The sequence below is a fragment of the Phalacrocorax carbo genome, chromosome 5, assembly GCF_963921805.1.
Source record: "Phalacrocorax carbo chromosome 5, bPhaCar2.1, whole genome shotgun sequence".
Taxonomy (NCBI): Eukaryota; Metazoa; Chordata; class Aves; order Suliformes; family Phalacrocoracidae; genus Phalacrocorax; species Phalacrocorax carbo.
Genome location: NC_087517.1, coordinates 29,844,972 through 29,865,618, shown reverse-complemented (window position 1 = coordinate 29,865,618; position 20,647 = coordinate 29,844,972). Strand labels below are relative to the sequence as shown.

Genomic DNA, 20,647 nt, shown 5'->3' with positions numbered 1-20,647 from the left:
TCACCACCCTTACTAAACAAAGGTTATAAAAAGTTATTTGTACAGTGCCCAAGACGTCTGCTTTTCCCTTAAAGCCATCCCTCCTTCCAGATGAATTACAGAAATTTCCAAAGATGCAACTTCCTCCAAAATGGAGAAAAGAGCATTTCAGATTTTTAAAGCCAAGTAAATGTTAGATCTGGATTGATGGTAAATATAAATTTTCCATTTCCTCTACTCAGCCTCTTGGGTACTACAGTGGGGAGTGTTGGAGCAACTCTGAAATCCAGTTTTAGCTTCTACCTTATACCCATCAACCAAATTTTACGTTTCAGAGTTGGATTACACCATGATTTTGAATTAACCACAGACACAGCCCAATTTTTGCAATTGCATTTATTCTAGATATATCAAGACTTAAATCTTATTGAAAGCAGCTACATCCATTGATTGTACATAGTCTTCAAAAGCAGTTATTCTCTCTTCCAGCATATCTGTTCCAACTTTATCATCTTCAACAACGCACTGGATCTGAAGCTTTTTGATACCATAGCCAACTGGTACTAGCTTGGCTGAAAAAAGAAAAAGTTTTTAAAAAGGCAGTTAGTATTCCCTGATTGGTGGAATCCCTTAAAAATGCAAATCTAAGATTGAACTGACCAAAGCAGTCTGCAGGAATACATAAGAAGAGTGATTTGTTCCATATAATCAACAACACAGCATACATTACAAGGTAGTCAAAATGGGTTTGGTTTTGTGGGTGTTTCCCCCTCCCCACCCCAAAACAGTGATGTGGGCATATGGGTGTTTGCTTGCCGCATCAGGAACTGTGGGCAGGAGCTGCAGGACAGCAGAGCCAAAGTTTTAAAGCTTTTATAACCTGTATTTGAATCTTAACCTGGCCACTGCACTAATACACCTTTTTGACTATGTCAAGAGACTGAAGTACCGTAGGGTGGCAATTCCTGCACTGTTTTACCTACCCACATTTTCAGAGATCAGCAAACAGTGACAAGAAGTCTAGCTATTCATATGCTATTTTAAGAGATGGTACTACCTCTCCTCTCCCTGCTTTGAAATTTTCTCTTACTTACAAGATCCCCAGACCAAGCCATCTGCCTGAATGCTTCGAACACACTCCTCTAGTTTGGCCATGTCTGTCTCATCATCCCAAGGTTTCACATCGAGCAAGATTGATGATTTGGCAACAACAGCTGGTTCTGGGGGAAGAAAAATCACCATTAAAAGCTAGGAATTTTTCAAAAACTCATGAATATACTTGCAAACTAGCTTTACAAGAACTACTTTCCCAATTTCATCAACAAGAACCTCTTCACATAGCTGTGAAAGGGCTCTTGTACCAACATACATTTCAAAAGTATTTAGGCATATCGCAATGTTCAAAATGCAGACAGATACATCTGTCTTGAGAAATAGTCTCATAAGATAGCATAGATTAAGAAGCTAACATTGTTTGTTACATAGGAAGTCCTTTTTCAGAGAGTCTGAGAAGGAGCTTAATGCCGTGTAACAGTTTATTTTCCACAGAGGGAATACTGCAACTGCTACAGTTCTGAACAGTTCCAGACCAGTAGCTGTGGAGGGACTTGCAGCCTTTTCTCTAAATTTTTAACAAAAATCCTGGGGTTCTCTCTTTTTATATAGAAAGCTCAGCCTCTGGGTAAGACAAACAAGAGTGCATTAAGCAGGACAAAAACTTAAGGTTCCCATTTGCTATGGGAAAGGCTAAGCTCACAGACAATTCAAGTGAAGCCGATTACTCCCATCTCATGCCATCAAATATATCTATTACAGTTAATTAGTGTTTCTAGCCACCCTGTTTAAATGCATGAAAATTAACCCAAGCATAAAATACCAGCAAGTTCTTGGTACACATACTTTTGGACTTCTTTGATTCATATTGGGCCAGACGTTCTTCCCTCAGTTTCTTTGCTTCTTCACTTTCCTGAAAGAGAAATCTAAAATTACAGAAAAGCACCTAAACCCTGCACCTTTAAAGCATTACCAAAATGACTGGCATCTACTCAGGCAAAAACAAATCATCACAACAGTCAGCCGAAAGATGGTGATTTTTTGTTTTATTCATCATGTAACCAGTCAAAGATGACAATTCACCCCGTTGCAACACATTCCTTCCTAACTCGAGTGTTTACCTTCCAAACTTTTCTATTCTGCAAAGACAGCTGAATTTGAGAATTCCAAGTAGGACCTGATATCAGGGTTGCAAATTCAAATAACAAACTAGTTAAGGCAGAAATCTGCTTATCTAGGTATTTCTTAAAAACCCAAATATAATACAAAAAGGTCACAAGTACCTCCTCATCATCAGATCCAAAAAGATCAATGTCATCATCATCTTTGCTATCTGTGGCTGCACCTGTCGTGTCCTCAACATCAGCGGGACCATATTTCCCCAAAGCCTTCTTTACTCCTGGCAAGCTGAAAGAAAACAGCAGATATTAGGATCCAATTCCACTACTTGAAAACAGAACCTCCCCAAAGACAATCCTCAATGCTCCTGGCATACTAGTTGAGACCACAGCAAATGCCATCTTGGAAGACGGTATATATAAACTGACACGATCCTGCTCAACATTACGGCTCCACCTAGGTATATGGCTAGAAAAAGCTTTCTTATTGAAATAATTTATCTGTATTACATTCTGTGGAGGAAGAGTTAACAACTTCTTGTTCATGCTTCCCTAAAAATATTTTCATTTGTTCAAAAACTAATAGTGACAGAAAACATGTTGCAAGGTAACTAACTAATCCTGTGACTTTGGAAGTTTCAGTGAATGCTTTACTCTGAAAGCTAGCTCTCAACAGCACGAGGGACCAGAACCCCTGAATTATTCTTCTTCTATAGTTCTGCAGTCTTAGAATAAGCTTGCAGTTCTACTGTTACTGTGAACTGCTGTCATGAGAGTTGTAAAACAAGCTTTATTTTTCACGAACAAAGAGTAGTTTCCACAGAGTGGACTTTGTGAGGCAACTGTATAATCTCAGCCACCTTCAGCATTAGAAGACCTTGGGAAATGGCCCAGTGACTGAGCCACCCAACTTTACAAGAGTTCCCTCCAAACATGACTGAGGCACACAGAGGAGGCAGTGTAGCAGTACTGACACTACCTATGCTGTACCTTTTTAGAGAGGCCTGCAGTCTCCATGGATGTCAATACAGCACCTTTCATGAACACTAAAATCACTAAAAAAGAAAAAAAGATAGCATTTGCTTTCATATTTCCCCTTCTTTATATGGGCTTCTGCATTGCAAATCATTCATTTTGCTTTATCTTCCAAACACCTGAACAAACCACTCTCCTTATTTATCATCTATGTACTCTATATTTATCTTTAACAACTTCTACCATATTTTCTAATCCATTTTGGTGTTGTCTTTATGGGGTAGATTACTGGTATGTAGTTTTCAGCTTTCATCAGTTATCTGTGTAAATGACAGCAAGAGAACTTGAGCCTTTCTTATAAGCTTTAGTAGAAAGTTCAGCCACTAGAAAGAGACAGAATCAGGCTGCCCAAATTCTAAGTGATAAGTGTAACGTACTGACAGAAGCCTGCTCCGCTTCTGGAGCTGATCCAGTTCCAAGGGCAACACAAAAAGCCACGTGGCACGAGCGAAAAGCACCGTTTTGTTCAAACTCGAAAACACAAATGCAACACTGCACAGGCCAGTCCGCCGTATATTCCAGCTTTGCAATTTAACCATACCTTGCCTTCTGCTTTTCGTACGACTTAATATGATTGTACCACCGAAGAGCATGAAACAAGTCTGCAGGAGGTGGGGCAGCGACTGCTTCAAAGACTGCTATATCAGCCTGAGAAGGGACGTACCTGCGGAGAATAAGCCGAAGTTAACCCCCTTCCTCGGAGCACGCCGGGAGATGCGAAGCAGCAGCAGCCGAGCGCAGAGACGGCCGCGCCGCCGCAGCGGGGTGCCCCCGCCGCCCGGCCCAGCGGCGAGTGCACCGCCTCCAGCGGCGGCAGCCGGGCGGGCTCGGCCCCGCGGGCGCGTTGCGCCGGCCCCCGAGCTCGGCCACCTCCGGCCCTGCGTGACTCACAGCGGTGGCCGCCGGGCACCGGAACAGGCCCGTCCCGTAAGGTCCCCCCGCGCCGGCGCGGCCCCTGGCCGTCCCCCCCGCCCCCGGCCGGCGCCCCTCACCGCGGCCTGGCCAGGCCCGGCCGGGCCCCCCTCCCCCCAGCCCCCCACGTCCGCCTCTCACCCTTCGATATAGCTCCTATCAGCCAAAAAATCATTGAGGACCCGGAGGCCAGCGGCGGACTTAAGGTCCCCGAAGCCCATGGCGGCGGCAGCGCAGCACACACGCTCCCGCCCGCGACCCGACCCTGCCGCCGCGCAAAGAGGTCCGGCTACCTCGGCGCCGTCCTTATATACATTCGGTATCCCTCCGCGTACTTACACGCATAGAGATCCCTCCGCAAGAATAAGCCGCCAAGTAGTTCCTTACAGGTTGGTCGCTCCAGCGAGCGGCGTGAGGCGGTCGGAGTACCAGAGGGGCGGGGGAGGGCCGGAGTAGTAAGTGCGGAGTTAGTGATAAAGCCCAGGAAGCTTTTCAGTGTTACAAAGGTGCTGTAACATTCCCTGTACTCTGTGTTCCCCCCCGCCCCCGCACGGCTGGCGCCAGCGGAAGTTGCCGGGGTTGGCCGAAGCCAGAAGCGGAAGGAGACGGAAATTTCCGAGGGTGACGCGCCTGACGGTGGCCGAGAAGGCGCGGAGAGTCCGGCGGAAATCGCCGTGTTCCGCCTGTGTCCGGTACCCGACGGAAACGCCCGAAGCGGTGAGTTCCGAAGGTTGCCGAACGCGCGGCTCAGGAAGAGCCGGCGGCCGCTGAGGCTGCCCGTCCCGGAGGCTGCTGGGGGGCTCTGGGGAGCGGCGGACAGGCCCGGGGCTGCCGCCATAGAGCCCGAGACGCCTCCGCCGCCTGTCCCGCCTCAGGTAACGGCGGGGAGCGCGGGTTGCGGCGGCGGCTCCTCTGTTACGGGTGCTCTCCTCCTGTCATGGTTCCCGGTGCCCTTGACGGGCTCAGCCCGCCGGGCAGTGGCGCCTCCAAGGTGACCCCCGCGCCGGGCGGTGTCGCGGGCCCGGGGAGAGCAGAGTCGCCGGGCCGGGGCGCGAACCCCGAGGTGTAGGCCGCCTCCCTGGCTCCCGGCGGGGCGCGGATTGTGCGCCCTCCCGTTTGTTTGTAAACACGGACGGGTGCAGCGAAGCCGCGACCCGTTCTTATCTGCCGCTGTCCCTTCGTCCGGCCTCCCGGCGGCTCCTGCGGGTTGAGGGGCCTCAGCTCGGCTGCCGCTTGTTGGTCGTCGTCACCTGTACCGGCATCGTCACTTGTACCGGATTTTACTGTAAGGTGATATACATACGTGTGAAGTATCGGTAGCTACAAAAAGAGAGACGTATCTTGCAGTTTAAGAAAGTAACTTCTTTTTCTTGTAAGAATACGTCTTGTATGTTCATTGCATGTGTAAGGTCCTGGGGAGGAACAAACCCAGGCACCAGTACAGGCTGGGGACTGAACTACTGGAAAGCGGCTCTGTTGGGAAGGACCTGGGAGTGCTGGTGGACAGCAAGCTGACCCTGAGCCAACAATGTGTCCTTGTGGCCAAGAAGGCCAACAGTATCCTGGGATGCATTAAAAGGAGTGTGGCCAGCAGGTCGAGAGAGGTTATCCTTCCCCTCTACTCTGCCCTAGTGAGACCACATTTGGAGTACTGTGTCCCGTTTTGGGCCCCCCAGTTAAAGAAGGACAGGGAACTGCTCGAGCAAGTCCAGCGGAGAGCTACCAAGATGATCAGGGGGCTGGAGCATCTCCCTTATGAGGGAAGGCTGAGGGACTTGGGTTTGTTTAGCTTGGAGAAGACTGAGGGGGAAAATATCTAAAGGGTGTGTGTCAGGATGATGAGACTAGCTTCTTTTCAGTGGTGCCCAGTGACAGGACAGGGGGCAGTGGGCACAAGTTGGAACACAGGAAGTTCCACATCAATATGAGGAAAAACATCTTTACTGTGAGGGTGCCAGAGCAGTGGCACTGGCTGCCCAGGGAGGTTGTGGAGTCTCCTTCCCTGGAGACATTCAAAACCCTCCTGATGCGTTCCTGTGCCCCCTGCTCAAGCAGGGGGGTTGGATAAGATGGTCTCCAGAGGTCCCTTCCAACCCTTACCACTCTGTGATTCTGTGATTCCTCTGCACGTATAGGTGTGGACAGACTTTTTTGCAACTGGTGCAGCATTTTTTACTTGGCCTGTTTAAAACCTGTCAGCAAAAATTTGAACTGATCAAAACTCACTGCTGTTTTTCTCTCTTACCAAAGCACCATGCTTCGATTACCTGCTGTCCGCAGGACCCTAGCTGGGGTCGCCCAGTCCTCCAAAGTGTGTGGTAAGTGTCTCTAATTTATGCGTGTGTGTATAGTGATAGAATTAATGTATTTGTAATTGGATTATTGAAGGGCATGTATTCATACTTTGTTTGCAACTCTGGAAGTCTGTGTTTTGCTTTTTATAGAACTGGAAATATATCAGTACTTTGTAACTGTAAGATAAGGAACATAGGGTCTAACGGTTTGCATCCAGCAGTAACTGAATTTTTTTTGTTTTCTTGTTCTGTGTCTCTCAGGACGTACAACTGCAACAGCAGCCAGCAACCAAATTGAGGTGTTTGTGGATGGTCATCCTGTACTGGTGAACCCAGGAACCACAGTACTTCAGGTGGGGGGAGTGGCATACTGAATTTTTCTTGGACTCCCCAAATCACTTTTTGGTAGCATGTTCCATATAGCAAAAAAAAAAGACGCTTTGCATTGTTTCTTGTAATTCTATAGTGATGTTTTTGCTGACTGTGATACAATTTCACATGGCAGAAATCCTTTGGGGGGAGTTCAGTGGTTGAAAAAGAAGCATCTGACATGATTGCCTGAAAGAAGATGCATGCAACTTGGATCCCAACTGCAAAAATGTATCCAATGCAATAACAAGCTTTGATTAAATTCTGGTTGAAATTCTAGCTCTGAACTCTGTGTGACCTGGTTGCCTTTCAGAACCTGTTACTTTTGTATCTTATTAAAGTGGTGTCTCAGGTAAATGAGGGATTTTCTCCTTTAGGTTATTAGTTCTTATGATTTAGAATGCTGATCCTTCACTGCTTTTATTCTTCGCATGGGACAAAACGGAACTTGGATCTCCCAGCCTGTACTCAGCATTGTTACTTTTCAGGCCAAAATTTCAAGCAGATATTTTTCCAGTCTAACTTCTTTCTAAGAAACCATTAAATGGGGACATGGTGTAGTGAGAAGATGAAAGTACATAGTGTTTATTTCATATCTGTCGTCTTTGGATACAAGTTACTAATTATTTTGGCATTAGAATGCCCTATCAGGAGTCTAATGTAATATTTTCTTAAATGCTTTTTTTAATTGGCTTTTGAGTTTTGCTTGCATGTGGTAATTTTTTGTAGAAATCATGAGAAAAATTAGGTCTTGTTAGTTCTTTTTTATTGAATTCAGTGGTGTTTCTTCTGGCAGGCATAGCTAGTGCTGTAGCATAGACCCCATCAGCCATGGGGATTTTCTGCAGGAAAGGCTGTTGTCATCTGTTCTCTGAAGTCTGTTGTCTCTGTCCTACCTCTTCTTCAGACATGTCATGGAAGAATGTTTCTGAGTTTGGGGTTCTACTGAAGTTGAAGATTGACTGTGTTCCAGTATCTTTATAGAGAGTATCCGTGTTGTTGAATTGTCAAAGTCATTATGCCCATTGTTGTTTCCTTTGTATTTTTTCAACTTTTCCTCTGTTATGTGCTTTTCTTTAAATAATGCATGCTTTCTTTAAAAAGTTATTTTTATTGCTAGTGTCCTTTCAAAGAGAATTCTCTCTGTTCTTGGAGGAAAGAATCAAAGAGAGGTCAGTTCTCATTTCCTCAGTTACAAATTTTGGAAAAGCTATGTATGCAATTGTTAACCTGACGTGTTTCTGCTTGATCACTATCTTTTTTTTTACGGTCACTTCTTAAGATAAAAGGTTGAATGCTCTATATTTCTGAGTGCTAACACTGTTATTCTTTGAAAAACTGAGTAATGCTTTATGAGGTGGAACTGAAAGATCTAACTAAAATTTAATTTTACTTTTTTTCATATTGTTTATAGGCTTGTGAAAAGGCTGGAATTCAAATACCTCGTTTTTGTTACCATGATCGTCTCTCTGTTGCTGGAAACTGTAGGATGTGTCTTGTGGAAATAGAGAAAGCACCCAAGGTACTGTGTATATTTCCTAGGAATTATGGTTTTCTGCTGTGCTTAGGAGCTAGTGTAAATCTTGTAAATAATTGTTTGCACTGTCATTAGCACACAAATTGTTGTCATTCAGCTGCTCCGAGCAGGCTTTTCCTTTCTTCCCACCGGATTGCAGTGATTGCCAATGGATCAAAGTCAGTTCTCAGGCTCTTATGGAGTAACTTGCTCCTGGGTGTGAGCACTTGATAGTTGTGTGTTTTCAGTTAGAGATATTTTTATTTTCTGTAATTCAGGCTTCAACTGTGCATTTTCAGCTGATATTATACAAATATTAAACTTCAGATAATGTATGAATTCTGCCTTAGGATTAATGTCTGCAGCTTTGTTCTAGCTAAGTAGAGATTGCAGTTACTTATAGTTTATATTTTAATGCATTATGTACCATTGATGTCTGTTGTAAAATAGTCGTTGACTTCAGAATTGAAGGCTGTCTTTAGCAGTATTAAGAAATCTATGCGGATAGTTGAGGCGTTCTTTTGGAGTTCAGTCTTGGATTACACATTTATATTCACATATAACACTCTTTAGCACACCTCAATTCTATAGTTTGAGCTTTGTGCCTCTGGAAGTGCTGGGTTGTTGCTGAAGATTGAAGTCATGATGGTCTATCTCGTGATGTAATTGAAAAGTAGGAGGGATTTGTTTTCTGAGCAGGAGTTTTTGTTAATCTTGCAGTCATCCTGTGAAAAAGTTTTATTCTGAGACTCTTTGTATAGGCTTTGTCCAAATAAATGTCTAAAATTATGCATACTCTGAACTTCAGTTCTAGAGGTTTTCCAGATCTCTACGGAATCTCTTTGATTTGCCTTATATCTTTTATAACTGACTTTCTTCTTGCTAGTAACTCCTTGAATTGGAACCTGAAAGTGTAACATTTTCAACTTTGAAAATAAATAAATCACAACTAATTAACCTTTCTATATAGAAGGCTATTTATTAACAAATATGGCTTTCATTGGTTAGATTTCCTTTTTTTTTTTCCCTTGCAGATACGTTTTTATTTCTACAATATGTCTATGTAAGAATTTGGGGGGAGAGGGATGTCGGTGTTTGTGCTCATATTGAGAAGAAATAAGTTGTGTTCATGCTTGCTTTTTATGATGATTGCAGCCAGTTGCTGCTTGTGCCATGCCAGTTATGAAGGGCTGGAACATACTGACAAACTCTGAGAAGTCCAGGAAAGCAAGGTACCTTTCTTTTAGCCTCCTAGTGCTGATTAGTTGTACTGTCTGCTAAATGATGCGAAGTTGACATTAGCTTTAATTCCTGCACCCAACAGAGAGGGTGTAATGGAGTTCCTGCTGGCAAATCACCCATTGGACTGTCCTATCTGTGATCAGGGTGGAGAATGTGATCTACAGGTAAAACATCCAATTAAAATGTGTAGACTTATGTATTAATATTCTTAGGTGAAATTGTACTGGATATTCCAGCAGCCTGGATATGTCTGTTTTCTGTTGTGTGTTCTAGGATCAATCGATGATGTTTGGCAGTGATAGGAGTAGATTTAGAGAGGGAAAACGTGCAGTGGAGGACAAGAACATTGGCCCGTTAGTCAAAACAATCATGACTCGGTGTATACAGTGCACTCGATGTATCAGGTAATGTCCTTTATTTTTACTGGAGAGAGTTACTAAGGCATATTTATATCAGTTTGTTACTTGTGAAAGAAAGACCATGAGAGGTAGTCAATTTTTCTTATTTCTTTTCTGACTGTACTTCAGATTTTATTTCTGGTAGGGACTGATAGATGGTTTCCCAGAGCTACCAGGCAGCTGTCATGCAGGAAAAAGAGAGAGGTGGCCAAAACATGCAAGTGAAATCAGAGTTCTACAGGGCAGAACTGGTCCCATGATGTTAGTGGCAGAATGGATTTTAAAACATTGACTTCCTTAACCACAGTTGCAAGATGTATTTATTCCTGACAGCTTCTGGTAGCTTTATTTATGCTGTTCTGCAGTCTTGAGATTCAGTACCAGCAAACTTGAGCCAGATGGAAAAGAACACAACATACCCACCTATTTCTAGAAAGAACTTGTTAGTTAGGACTAATCTTGGACTCAGACTGTGAAATTCAATAAGCACCAAATTGCTCTGTTTTTTAAATCCATCTAGTTTTTGTAGCCCCCTCTGAATGAAATTCTGCAAATGTGTAGTCCTGCATGTGCTCTGACAAATGTATCTAAACAATTGTTTTCTTTGTCCAGGTGTGTGAATTAAGGCTAATGTTGTATCTTAAGAACATAGATAAGGGTTGAAAAACATGCTGTCTTGCTGTTGTACGTTCCAGATTTGTTTTTCCTTCTTTTTGCATCTGCCAGGTTTGCTAGCGAGGTTGCAGGGGTAGACGACTTGGGAACAACCGGAAGAGGAAATGATATGCAAGTTGGTACTTATGTTGAAAAAATGTTCATGTCTGAGTTATCAGGAAATATTATTGACATCTGCCCAGTTGGTGCTCTTACCTCCAAGCCATATGCCTTTACTGCACGCCCATGGGAGACAAGGTATGTATCTCATACTGTAGATGCAGCTTTCTCTGTTTCTGTCATACACTTTATCTTAGACTGTGTGCGTCCACAATACCAAGGGTTTTCTCTGATTTTTTTTATTCTTAGCGGTTTTTGTTGTAGACTTTTCCACTGGCTGAATCTAACACAGATACAGTTTGTAGACTATTCTTCCCTTATTTTTACTCCAAAATGTTTTGGACTTGTAGGTCGCGCTGATTGCTCAGTTAAAAAAAAAAAGTATATAAAGGAAAATTCCGAATTCATTAACTAAGTAATTGTTGAGGATATTATTTAAAATATCTTGTGAAACTAAGCTCTTATATGTATAGCTAAAGCTAAACCTACAACACTGTTGTTTGTTTCACAGTCTGTTGCTGCTTGTATATAGAAAACTGCAAATGGTTTATTTGTTCTTCTAAACAGGAAGGTAGAGTCAATTGATGTTCTTGATGCAGTTGGAAGCAACATTGTAGTGAGCACAAGAACTGGAGAAGTGATGAGAATTTTGCCAAGGCTGCATGAAGATATCAACGAGGAATGGATATCTGACAAAACAAGGTGTGTGGCAGGTGTTTGTACCCACGTGCGCGTTTATGCATGCATTAAAGGCACACTTTGCAGAACCAGAAATGAGGACAGTAGCACTGACTTCTGAATTCCACTGTTAATATTGTAAAGCTTTAGTGAAGAATAAGGTAAAAGATGTTTTTAATACTGTAATTGAAGTTACTGAGTTTTCTAATGTTTTAATTTTTGTAGCTTTTTTTACAGTAACTTTTTTATTTATATCACATTTTTCTTGCTTGTTTTTGAGAAGGAAAAGGTAAACTTTCAGGAGAAATATTTCTTGTGCTTCTCTTTTCTAACTGCAAGCTGTTAGAAAACTCAGTCTTGGAAAATATTTAGTATACAGAATTATTTTGTGTTTGCTTTTTAATACTATTAGTGGTGTTCACTTAGGTTTGCGTATGATGGTCTGAAGCGTCAGAGACTTACTCAGCCAATGATCAAAAATGAGAAAGGACTACTTGTTTATGCCTCATGGGAGGATGTATTAACTCGTGTTGCTGGTGTGGTAAGAACAATTTTCAATATACATAACATAAAATTAATTTCTAAAGCTGGGCACATTACAATGATTAATATGAAAGCAGTCATATAGAAAAGGGCTTTTTTCTTTAAGGTTAGAGGGGTGCTTTTGACTTCTAATCCATTGTATTTCCACTTAAAGTTCTTCTTTTGAATATTATTTCCTGTTTCATGGATTATGCCATCTGAAGAACTTTATCTTACCGTGATTTCATTTCAGGCATTGGGAGAGAAATTACTTTCATTTAAATAGGAAACTAAACTGTTCTTTCAGAAATCTTAGGAGGAAGCAACTTTCCTGAATTACTCTGATCTGCCTGAATACTTCCTTAAATTTATTTAAACTCTGCTATCACCACTTTTGCCATCAAAGCCATTAATTCTGTATTATTTATATTTGAATTATGCTTTCCTCAGTGCTTTCTCTGTGTAGTGATTGATTCTGCTGCACAAATGAAGTGCTGCATGACTGCTCTGGGTTTTGATTAAAAATTTTATGTGGGACAAAGTAGAATTGAATAACTGTAGTTGAACTTTCCTCAAGGATGTTTTTGCCCATGGTACAATAGCAGGATTTGTTACAAAAGCTATTGCTTCTGAGATAATACCTTTGAGTTGAGTTTACTACCTGAGCTTGCGTTACAGAAGTTTGTATTGTCTGTACTGTGACTTCATTAAAGTAAAAGCATTCACCAATCTTCCTCTCCTCACCACACCAAATGAGAATCAGCCACATCTGAGCAATAACTTGAGTGGGAGAGACTTGCACAGAATGCAGAGAGCTGTTCTTTGCTTATCGTGAGTTCTGAAGGAGCTGGAGTTGCTGCCTTGCAGAAGTCACATGCTGCTGATCAGTTTGTGCTACTCCAGGCCAGCGGATTGTGCTGCTGGCTTTGGCACACCCTAATGTAACAAATATTTACCTGGCCCAAATGGCAATTTATTTCAATGGTTTCTTTTGCTTACATTTATACTTTCTCTCCAGCTACAGGCTGTCAAAGGTAAGGAAGCAGCAGCAATTGTAGGAGGTCTGGTGGATGCAGAAGCGCTGATAGCTCTGAAAGACTTATTGAATAGAGTGAATTGTGATATACTCTGCACTGAAGAGGTCTTCCCTACTGCTGGAGCTGGGTAAGAGTTCAGGCAATACTGTAATTAGTACGTTAAACTTTCCAGTCTGCAAATCATCTCATGGTAAGATTCTGAAATGACCAAGGACAGCAATTGCTGATGCGTTAGCAGCTTTTGTTTGAATTTACAGTATTAATTTATAGACAGTATTTATGGATTGTGAGTTGACACATAGTATCTAGTACAGCAAGGGTTGCATACTTTACTGTATGTTGAGGCTGCTGCAGTTTAACAGTAGGCTACCAAAAGCCAGTTACACTCTGTTGTAAACTGGATAATTTAGCCTATTTCTATTTGTACTGTGAAAACTACAGTACAATTATGACCTTGTAAACTGTGTAATAACAGATGAATTTTGTGAAGGCTGACAATAACTGTATTGTAATTCAATTAATATTTTGCTGTCTCTGATAATCCTGAAAGAGAGCAGCTCTTACTTTTTATTTCGGTTAGTTATTTGGATTGAGAAATCTCTCCTTTCCCTTTCTCCTCTTGAGAAGAAATATTTTGAGCATCTAGAATCTTTATCACATCTTCATTCCTTCCCTCTACTGCATTCTCATCAGTTTTCTTTCTTAAATCTTTTTGTTACAGCACAGATTTACGCTCTAACTACCTGCTTAATACCAAGATTGCTGGAGTGGAGGAGGCAGATGTCCTGCTTCTGGTTGGCACCAATCCACGCTTTGAGGCCCCGCTTTTTAATGCCAGAATTCGAAAGAGGTTTGGATTCCTTGCTGGTGATTAAGCATGCAAATCCATCTGGATTTGATACAATGCTCAGGTGGAGCCGCAGGCAGTATGCAGAGGGTGTTCATGCAGATGGACTCACTGGATTTAGTTCACCTTTTAGTAAAGGGAATGGTGATTTATGTGTAGAAAAAGGGGGTCTCTTCTCCCTGTAGTGTATAGCTATGCTTTGTTCATTCTCACTTTGACATTTTCTGCAAGTTCATATACTTAGACATTTATTCATTTGTTATATTACACAGACATCTCAGATTTTCTGTCTTATGGAAGTTTGTTAAAGCATATTCCTTAAAGATTTATTTTCAGCATCAGTTTGCTCCTATTTGTATTGTTGATGTAACAAATCAGACTTGCTGATTTTAGAAGCATTCAAGTTTAACATTTTCTTTGGCAAATAATGTGGCTTTCCCATATTCCCAACTTCTGAACGTAGCTAATTCAACTTCAACAAGATATGTCAGTAGGAGACAACGGGGATTTATAAAAGCCCTGTCTTTCCTAATGCTGCGATCTTCCAAAATACATCATTTTAAACAATGGCAGCCTGAAAATTTTGAGAGGAAAAAATGATGACATTTATGAACTATTCATATATGTCCATGCTACGAGAAGCTGCAAAAAAGGAAAAATTTCTAACCAGCTAAATTTTTCTCTGTTTAGTTAAGAAATAAGTGGATTTCTAAAACCATGAGCACTGTCAAGTCATAGAATCACAGAATCATTTAGCTTGGAAAGGACCTTCAAGATCATAGAGTCCAACCGTTAACCTAACGCTGCCAAGTCCACCACTAAACCATATCCCTAAGCGCCACATCTGCACATCTTTTAAGCACCTCCAGGGATGGTGACTCAACTACTTCCCTGGGCAGCCTGTTCCAATGCTTAACAACCCTTTCAGTGATGAAATTTTTCTTATTATCCAGTCTAAACCTCCCCGGGCACAACTTGAGGCTGTTTCCTACCTTTCAGGTAGTTGTAGAGAGCAATAAGGTCTCCCCTCAGCTTCCTTTTCTCCAGGCTAAACAACCCAAGTTCCCTTAGCTGCTCCTCATAAGACTTGTTCTCTAGAGCTTGTTCACCAGCTTTGTTGCCCTTCTCTGGACACGCTCCAGTATCTCAATGTCTTTCTTGTACTGAGGGGCCCAAAACTGAACACAGTATTCAAGGTGCGGCCTCACCAGGGCCAACTACAGGGGCACAATCACCTCCCTGCTCCTGCTGGCCACACTATTTCTGATACGAGAAATTCTTTCCTCCTACAAATTACTTTAGCTTCAATTCTTCAATTAACTAAGAGTTAAGTCAAGCTAAATGAACTTAATAATAGCTGTAGGTGTGGGGTGGTTTTTGTTTTGTTTGTTTTTGCCTAATACTGGAAAAAGATGGTTTAAAGTTGTAGCACCTCATATTGTACAACCCATTTTTTCCACTGAATTGGGAAAAAGTTTGAGGGGAGGAGGGAATTGATTTATGAACTTCTCATCTAAGGTGTGTTGCTGCACTGGTGCCAGAATGTACACAGAGAAATAGTCCTTCTAAAAGAAACTTAAGCTTACAGTCAGAATAATGCTAAACTGCATGTTACTGAAACAATGAATGCTGTTTAAAGTACTTTGAAAGAATTTGCATCCTATTTCAAGTTATTGCTAAAATTATAATTAGTGGGTTTGGTTGAGTAAAACTCTATTTCTTTAACTTTTATAAAATATTTGCTGTGTTTTCAGCTGGCTTCACAATGACTTGCAAGTGGCCCTTGTCGGCTCCCCTGTGAATTTGACCTACACATATGATCATCTAGGAGAGTCCCCACAGATACTCCAGGACATTGCTTCTGGAAAACATGCATTCTCCAAGGTACACACAAGTTACGAGTGTGTCTGCTGAATTTCAGATGTATTGAATAATAATCTGAATTCTCCACAGAGATAGATTTGAAGGGAACTGCCATGTTGTATATGGGGCTATTTGCTTTTAATCAAATGCAGAGATGAGGTGATGATCAGTGTTCGCCAAGTATGTGTGAACAGTTTAATATGTTCAGGTGTGTATTTAATATATTCAGGTGTGTATATTCCTGCAGTGCAGGAAACTCCTGAAATATTTCTTCGTATAAAACAGGCTTTCAGCCACTGCTGTTTCCACTTAAATGTCTGGTTATCAAGAGTATAGTTCTGTATTGACAGGGAAGCATACTGCTTATACCAGTTTCTCTTGGCCTATCTCTAAATGAAACAAGAGATTTCAGAACTATAGCTTTGCATGAAAGACTAACGTAGAAATTATGGTATTTATTACATTATCTGCACCAAGAATTGTGTTCAGAGCCTTGGAATGAATTTCTTGCTTCTTTACTTGCATAGGTCCTTGACCAGGCCAAGAAGCCAATGGTGGTGGTAGGTAGCGCAGCACTGCAGCGCAGTGACGGAGCAGCTATCCATGCTGCTGTTTCCACCATTGCACAAAATGCCAGGACTAAGAGCGGTGTTGGTTCTGATTGGAAAGTCATGAACATCCTCCACAGGTTTGCTTTAAAGCTTTTTTGGGAGCTACTTTCATTCATGCTGGGCCTATGCAAGGAGTACAAACTAGCAGAAACTTTTTAATAAAAATGGGTTCCTTGACATGGCAAACTTTTCAGTTGACAGCTGACCCAAACTAGCCAAAGGGGTATTCCATACCATATGATGTCATACCCAGTATATAAGCTGGGGGGTGTGGGCCAGGGGCAGTGACCACTGCTCGGGGACTGGCTGGCCATCGGTTGGCAGGTGAGCAACTGCACTGTGCCTCACTTGCTTTATTTTTATTAATATTAATATTATTAATAATAATAATAATAATGCTGCTACTACTACTACTATTTTTTAAATTTCTGTTATTAAACTGCTCTTATTTCAACCCATGAGTTTTCTCACTTCTAATCTTCCAGTTCTCTCCCCCATCCCACTGAGGGGGAGTAAGCGAGTGGCTGTATGGTGCTTAGTTGCTGGCTGGGGTTAGACCATGACACTCTAGTATTACTGACTTTCATGCTTTTGGTCCACCATCCTCTCTACCTTAAGTTAAGCAACATAACTTAACTTATTGGGATGTCTGACTATATCAGACAAACATGAGTGACATTGAAAGATCCGTACCCTACAGAGAGAATGTTTTTTCTTTTAAATATAATTGTAAGTCTGGCACCTGATTTTGCAGGATATGCAAAACTGTTTTGGAAATGAAAGAGAGTGCCAGAAAATGAGAATGATTTTTTCATTCTTTTAACAATGTTTTTATGTGTGAATAAATGAATAGTGATGAAATAGTGGTCTTAAGTCTTAAATGCTTCAGAGTAGCTGATGGTCCAGTGGCTCACATCTTCCATGTGACTGCCCTAAATAAAAGGCCTGTTGAGTTCATTTCATAGCTGAGACGTGAACCTTGATGTTCCAGATAACAAATGAGCTGTCTGCCACTAGGCCCTGACCTGGAATATCTGCCTTTACTTTGCTATCCCATCTTAAATAGGTGAGATGCCCCGTGCAAACTTCAACTGCCATCAGTTTGTCAAAATGCAAAACCAACCTGATGTTCTGCCAAATACTCTGTCAAATTTTTCAGTTGCCTTTATGCTTCATTTTTTCCTGTTACTGTTAGAGACCTCTTGTGTCCCTCCTAAATATTTAGTCAAAAAAAGAAGCTAGGTCTGGTCCGATGGGAGAGGGAGAACTCTGAAATAACTTAGTCATAATGTGTTTGTTCCTACAGGGTTGCAAGCCAGGTAGCTGCTTTGGATCTGGGTTTCAAACCAGGAGTGGAAGCAATCAGGAAAAATCCTCCCAAAGTATTGTATCTCTTGGGAGCAGATTCAGGCTGTATAACACGTCAGGATTTGCCAAAGGACTGTTTTATCATCTATCAAGGTAATTAGTAGATATAAATTAAGAAATGTTGCTATCTAGTAGATAGAGAGAAAGCCTAAACAGTGGCATACTCTTACAAACATATCTGACCCTTTGATAATTTATAGCCTTTATTTTCTGCCAAGAAATAGAACTTCCAACACATAACTGAGATACTGGTTACCTATTTTTTAGGTAAAAATGAGAAACTGTTGATGAGTAATAAGGAAATATAAACAGTTTTGTCTTCTGGAGCAGAGTTTCAAATGTGGCAGACAAAATGGTGTTGGTTCCCAGCTGTTCTGTCATACCAAAACATGGTCTTACCTTAATGCACTAAACATCTTTGTTCCAGGAGCCCCCCAAGCTGAGTGACTGTAGAGACTGAACTAACATTTACTACTGCTTGTAGTTCGTTCATTCTCCCCAAAGATTAGGCAAGTAAGACCTTGGAGCAGTCAGCCTAATAGGCTTTATATTACTGGTTAAGTGAACCTTAGAAACTCCTTTTTTCTGGGAACAGAGAAATTCTGTATTTTTAGTAAAGCATTTCTTTTCATTTTGATTCACTTAGGTCTTACATGGTTGCATATTGTTTCCTCTTTCCGTGCGTTTAGGACATCATGGGGATGTGGGAGCTCCCATGGCTGATGTTATTCTCCCAGGAGCAGCATATACAGAGAAGGCAGCCACATATGTGAATACTGAGGGTAGGGCCCAGCAGACAAGAGTAGCAGTAACACCTCCTGGGATGGCAAGGGAAGACTGGAGAATTATTAGAGCTATCTCTGAGGTACTGTTGCTGTTATAAATTACTTCTAATAAAAGTATACTGAGAGGTTAAGTTCCTTTTGTATTGAGAAGTGTTTCCAAAAAAATGTACATGTTCAGGGAAATACATGACTGTAGTCTTAAGAAGCAATGTTTTGTATTGAATCCTCTGTTAATTCTGTGAGTTAAATCATATTGTTTCCCTTTTGAGGATAGTACTAACATTATAGCTGCTGTATGCCATTGGAATGCATAATGGGTGAACCTTGTCTGCAAAATCATCATGAAATGCTTTAGAGGAAACTGGTGGGAGGATGCAGTTTCTTTCTTTTTAGAAAGAAAACAGCATGAACTCTGAGGACAGGATCTGGTATCGTTGGATAAGGTGAAATACGTGCTTGCTAGTCACTGGAAACAAGATGCATTGATAATTGCATCAACTTTTATCACATTTGGTGGTAAGGTAGGGAAAGTACAAGTGACATCTGTATGGAAGGAGAAAAGTACTTATTTTCTTCCTTTGTATAGCAAACAGGACAGCCTAGTTTTTAACATGGGGAAGTCTTAACTGTAGGCATCAGAAGTCCAACAGAACACTGTGACTTTGCTTTAGTATGTACATTGTAACTACTTGTGTTTTCAGGAGTGTAGATTTTTCCTGATTTTACTTTAGGTATGTTAATGGCTTAGTAACCTAAACCACTACATATTAAATCCCTAGACTTGATGGCATTTTTTTTGATGAATCTCTTAGCTGGCTGGTATGACCTTGCCTTACGAGAACCTTGATCAAATACGGAAGCGTTTAGAAGAAGTATCTCCTAATCTGGTTCGATACGATGATGTGGAAGAGGCTAACTACTTCAACCAGGCAAATGAACTGTCAAAGGTAATCAAAACTGAAGCATCTGGGGCATGATGTAGTGCTGTTACACAGCTTGATGCTTTTTAAAGAAATGGGCCTTCTTCATATGTAGTACTACAAGCATTCTTTGACCTGCACTTAATGCAGAATTCACTCAACAAATGTTTTGGTAACAAGTTCCTATCATAAAGCTGACTTTCTTTTTTTTCCTTTCCTGCCACAGTTAGTGAAGCAACAGCTTCTTGCTGATCCTCTTGTTCCTCCTCAGCTCACAATAAAGGACTTTTATATGACAGGTATGTATAGTATGGCCTTTCCATTCTGAAATCAGCAATGCATTTTGCTTAGCTTTACAATAGGATTCATATGAGGCATTTAAAGCTTTCCACTAAGACACGTAGGATTTGAGTCTTTTGAAGAAACAAAATTCGCCGGTAAAATGATTTGGAATTTGTAGAAAGCACAGACTATTGGGACTATATTTTCAATTAAACAATTTTCTTCACCCTCTTTGCATGCAGTCCTGTACTAAATCTTTTACATTGTGTCTGTGTAATTTCTAAAATGAACAGTTATAACACAGTAATGTGTGTTTGGATTTTTTTTCCCCAGATTCAATCAGCAGAGCATCCCAGACAATGGCCAAGTGTGTGAAAGCTGTTGTTGAAGGTGCTCATGCAGTGGAAGAGCCAACCATCTGCTAGAGACTTATCAGACTGCTACACCTCCATCCAAGTACTTGTTGCAGTTAACTGCTGTGACTGATATTTTTTTTTTCAAAATCTATTTACTAGGCTGTTGTATTTTTCTTTTCTCCATTCACTTAATTCAGTTTTTCATTTTCATCAGTTCAAATAGTCCCATAATATTATAGGACTGTTGTTGTGTCTGGGAGAACATGCAGCACTCAACTTACTGTACCCAGAGCAGAGTATGTGTTGATTGTATACAAATAAATTATAATACCAACCGATCCATTACCTGTGTAATTCATACAGCTCACACTTCTTGCATGAAAAGAACTTAGTAAGCAACTCAGACTCAGTAAGTCTTGATTTGCGAGGAACAAGTCTACATGGCAAAAATACTAGATTGTAACCTTCCAGAGTATCCAGCTGTCTTAATTTTAAGTACTGGTGAGAGTGTGAATATGCTATTTTTGTAATGCATTTTCAGAGCAAGTTGTACCGCTTTTAAGCCAAGCATACCTGGTTTATGTCAGTGTTCAGACCTATCACTACTCTAGATATTTGTGTATTTCTCCATTTTGTTTCAATTGAGAAACTACTCATGGAGGAAGTAAGAATAATGTTGATGATGTGA

General features: G+C 41.2%; 2 protein-coding genes and 2 non-coding genes across 5 annotated transcripts; 1 reads left to right on the top strand and 3 right to left on the bottom strand.

The window, feature by feature from the left end:
• Positions 1–360: 360 nt before the first annotated feature.
• EEF1B2 (eukaryotic translation elongation factor 1 beta 2) lies at positions 361–4,391 on the bottom strand. Its single transcript, XM_064451824.1, has 6 exons — positions 4,239–4,391; positions 3,727–3,849; positions 2,316–2,439; positions 1,879–1,945; positions 1,074–1,199; positions 361–551 (listed from the first exon to the last, which is right to left on the bottom strand). The coding sequence occupies exons 1-6, from the start codon at positions 4,316–4,318 to the stop codon at positions 397–399; spliced, it is 675 nt and encodes a 224-aa protein (XP_064307894.1). The 5' UTR covers positions 4,319–4,391; the 3' UTR covers positions 361–396.
• Positions 1,448–1,582, bottom strand: LOC135313725 (small nucleolar RNA SNORA41). The gene has a single exon (XR_010373254.1). It is a non-coding gene; the product is annotated as a small nucleolar RNA SNORA41 (small nucleolar RNA).
• On the bottom strand, positions 2,018–2,097 carry LOC135313721 (small nucleolar RNA SNORD51). Its single transcript, XR_010373250.1, has one exon. It is a non-coding gene; the product is annotated as a small nucleolar RNA SNORD51 (small nucleolar RNA).
• Positions 4,392–4,564: 173 nt separating the features above from the next.
• On the top strand, positions 4,565–20,297 carry NDUFS1 (NADH:ubiquinone oxidoreductase core subunit S1). 2 transcript variants are annotated; one of them, XM_064451819.1, is made up of 19 exons: positions 4,565–4,814; positions 6,348–6,415; positions 6,653–6,744; positions 8,175–8,282; positions 9,432–9,508; positions 9,601–9,682; positions 9,792–9,922; positions 10,643–10,828; positions 11,258–11,392; positions 11,795–11,909; positions 12,909–13,054; positions 13,649–13,777; positions 15,529–15,658; positions 16,165–16,325; positions 17,555–17,709; positions 18,306–18,481; positions 19,214–19,348; positions 19,548–19,620; positions 19,937–20,297. In XM_064451819.1, exons 2-19 carry the CDS (start codon positions 6,352–6,354, stop codon positions 20,026–20,028), a joined length of 2,187 nt encoding a protein of 728 aa, XP_064307889.1. In that variant the 5' UTR covers positions 4,565–4,814; positions 6,348–6,351; the 3' UTR covers positions 20,029–20,297. The 2 variants fall into 2 exon arrangements, with proteins under 2 accessions (XP_064307889.1, XP_064307890.1); XM_064451820.1 differs by lacking the exon at positions 4,565–4,814 and adding an exon at positions 4,821–4,972.
• Positions 20,298–20,647: the final 350 nt, after the last annotated feature.

Coding starts and splice junctions, on each gene's coding strand:
- EEF1B2 (XM_064451824.1), bottom strand. CDS start 4,318: ATGGGCTTCGGGGACCTTAAGTCCGCCGCTGGCCTCCGGGTCCTCAAT. Junction 2,440..3,726: donor TACGAAAAGCAGAAGGCAAG/GTATGGTTAAAT, acceptor GTTTTCTTTCAG/CTTGCCAGGAGTAAAGAAGG. Junction 552..1,073: donor TGGCTTGGTCTGGGGATCTT/GTAAGTAAGAGA, acceptor TTCTTTTTTCAG/CCAAGCTAGTACCAGTTGGC.
- NDUFS1 (XM_064451819.1), top strand. CDS start 6,352: ATGCTTCGATTACCTGCTGTCCGCAGGACCCTAGCTGGGGTCGCCCAG. Junction 11,393..11,794: donor TGGATATCTGACAAAACAAG/GTGTGTGGCAGG, acceptor GTGTTCACTTAG/GTTTGCGTATGATGGTCTGA. Junction 13,055..13,648: donor TTCCCTACTGCTGGAGCTGG/GTAAGAGTTCAG, acceptor TTTTTGTTACAG/CACAGATTTACGCTCTAACT.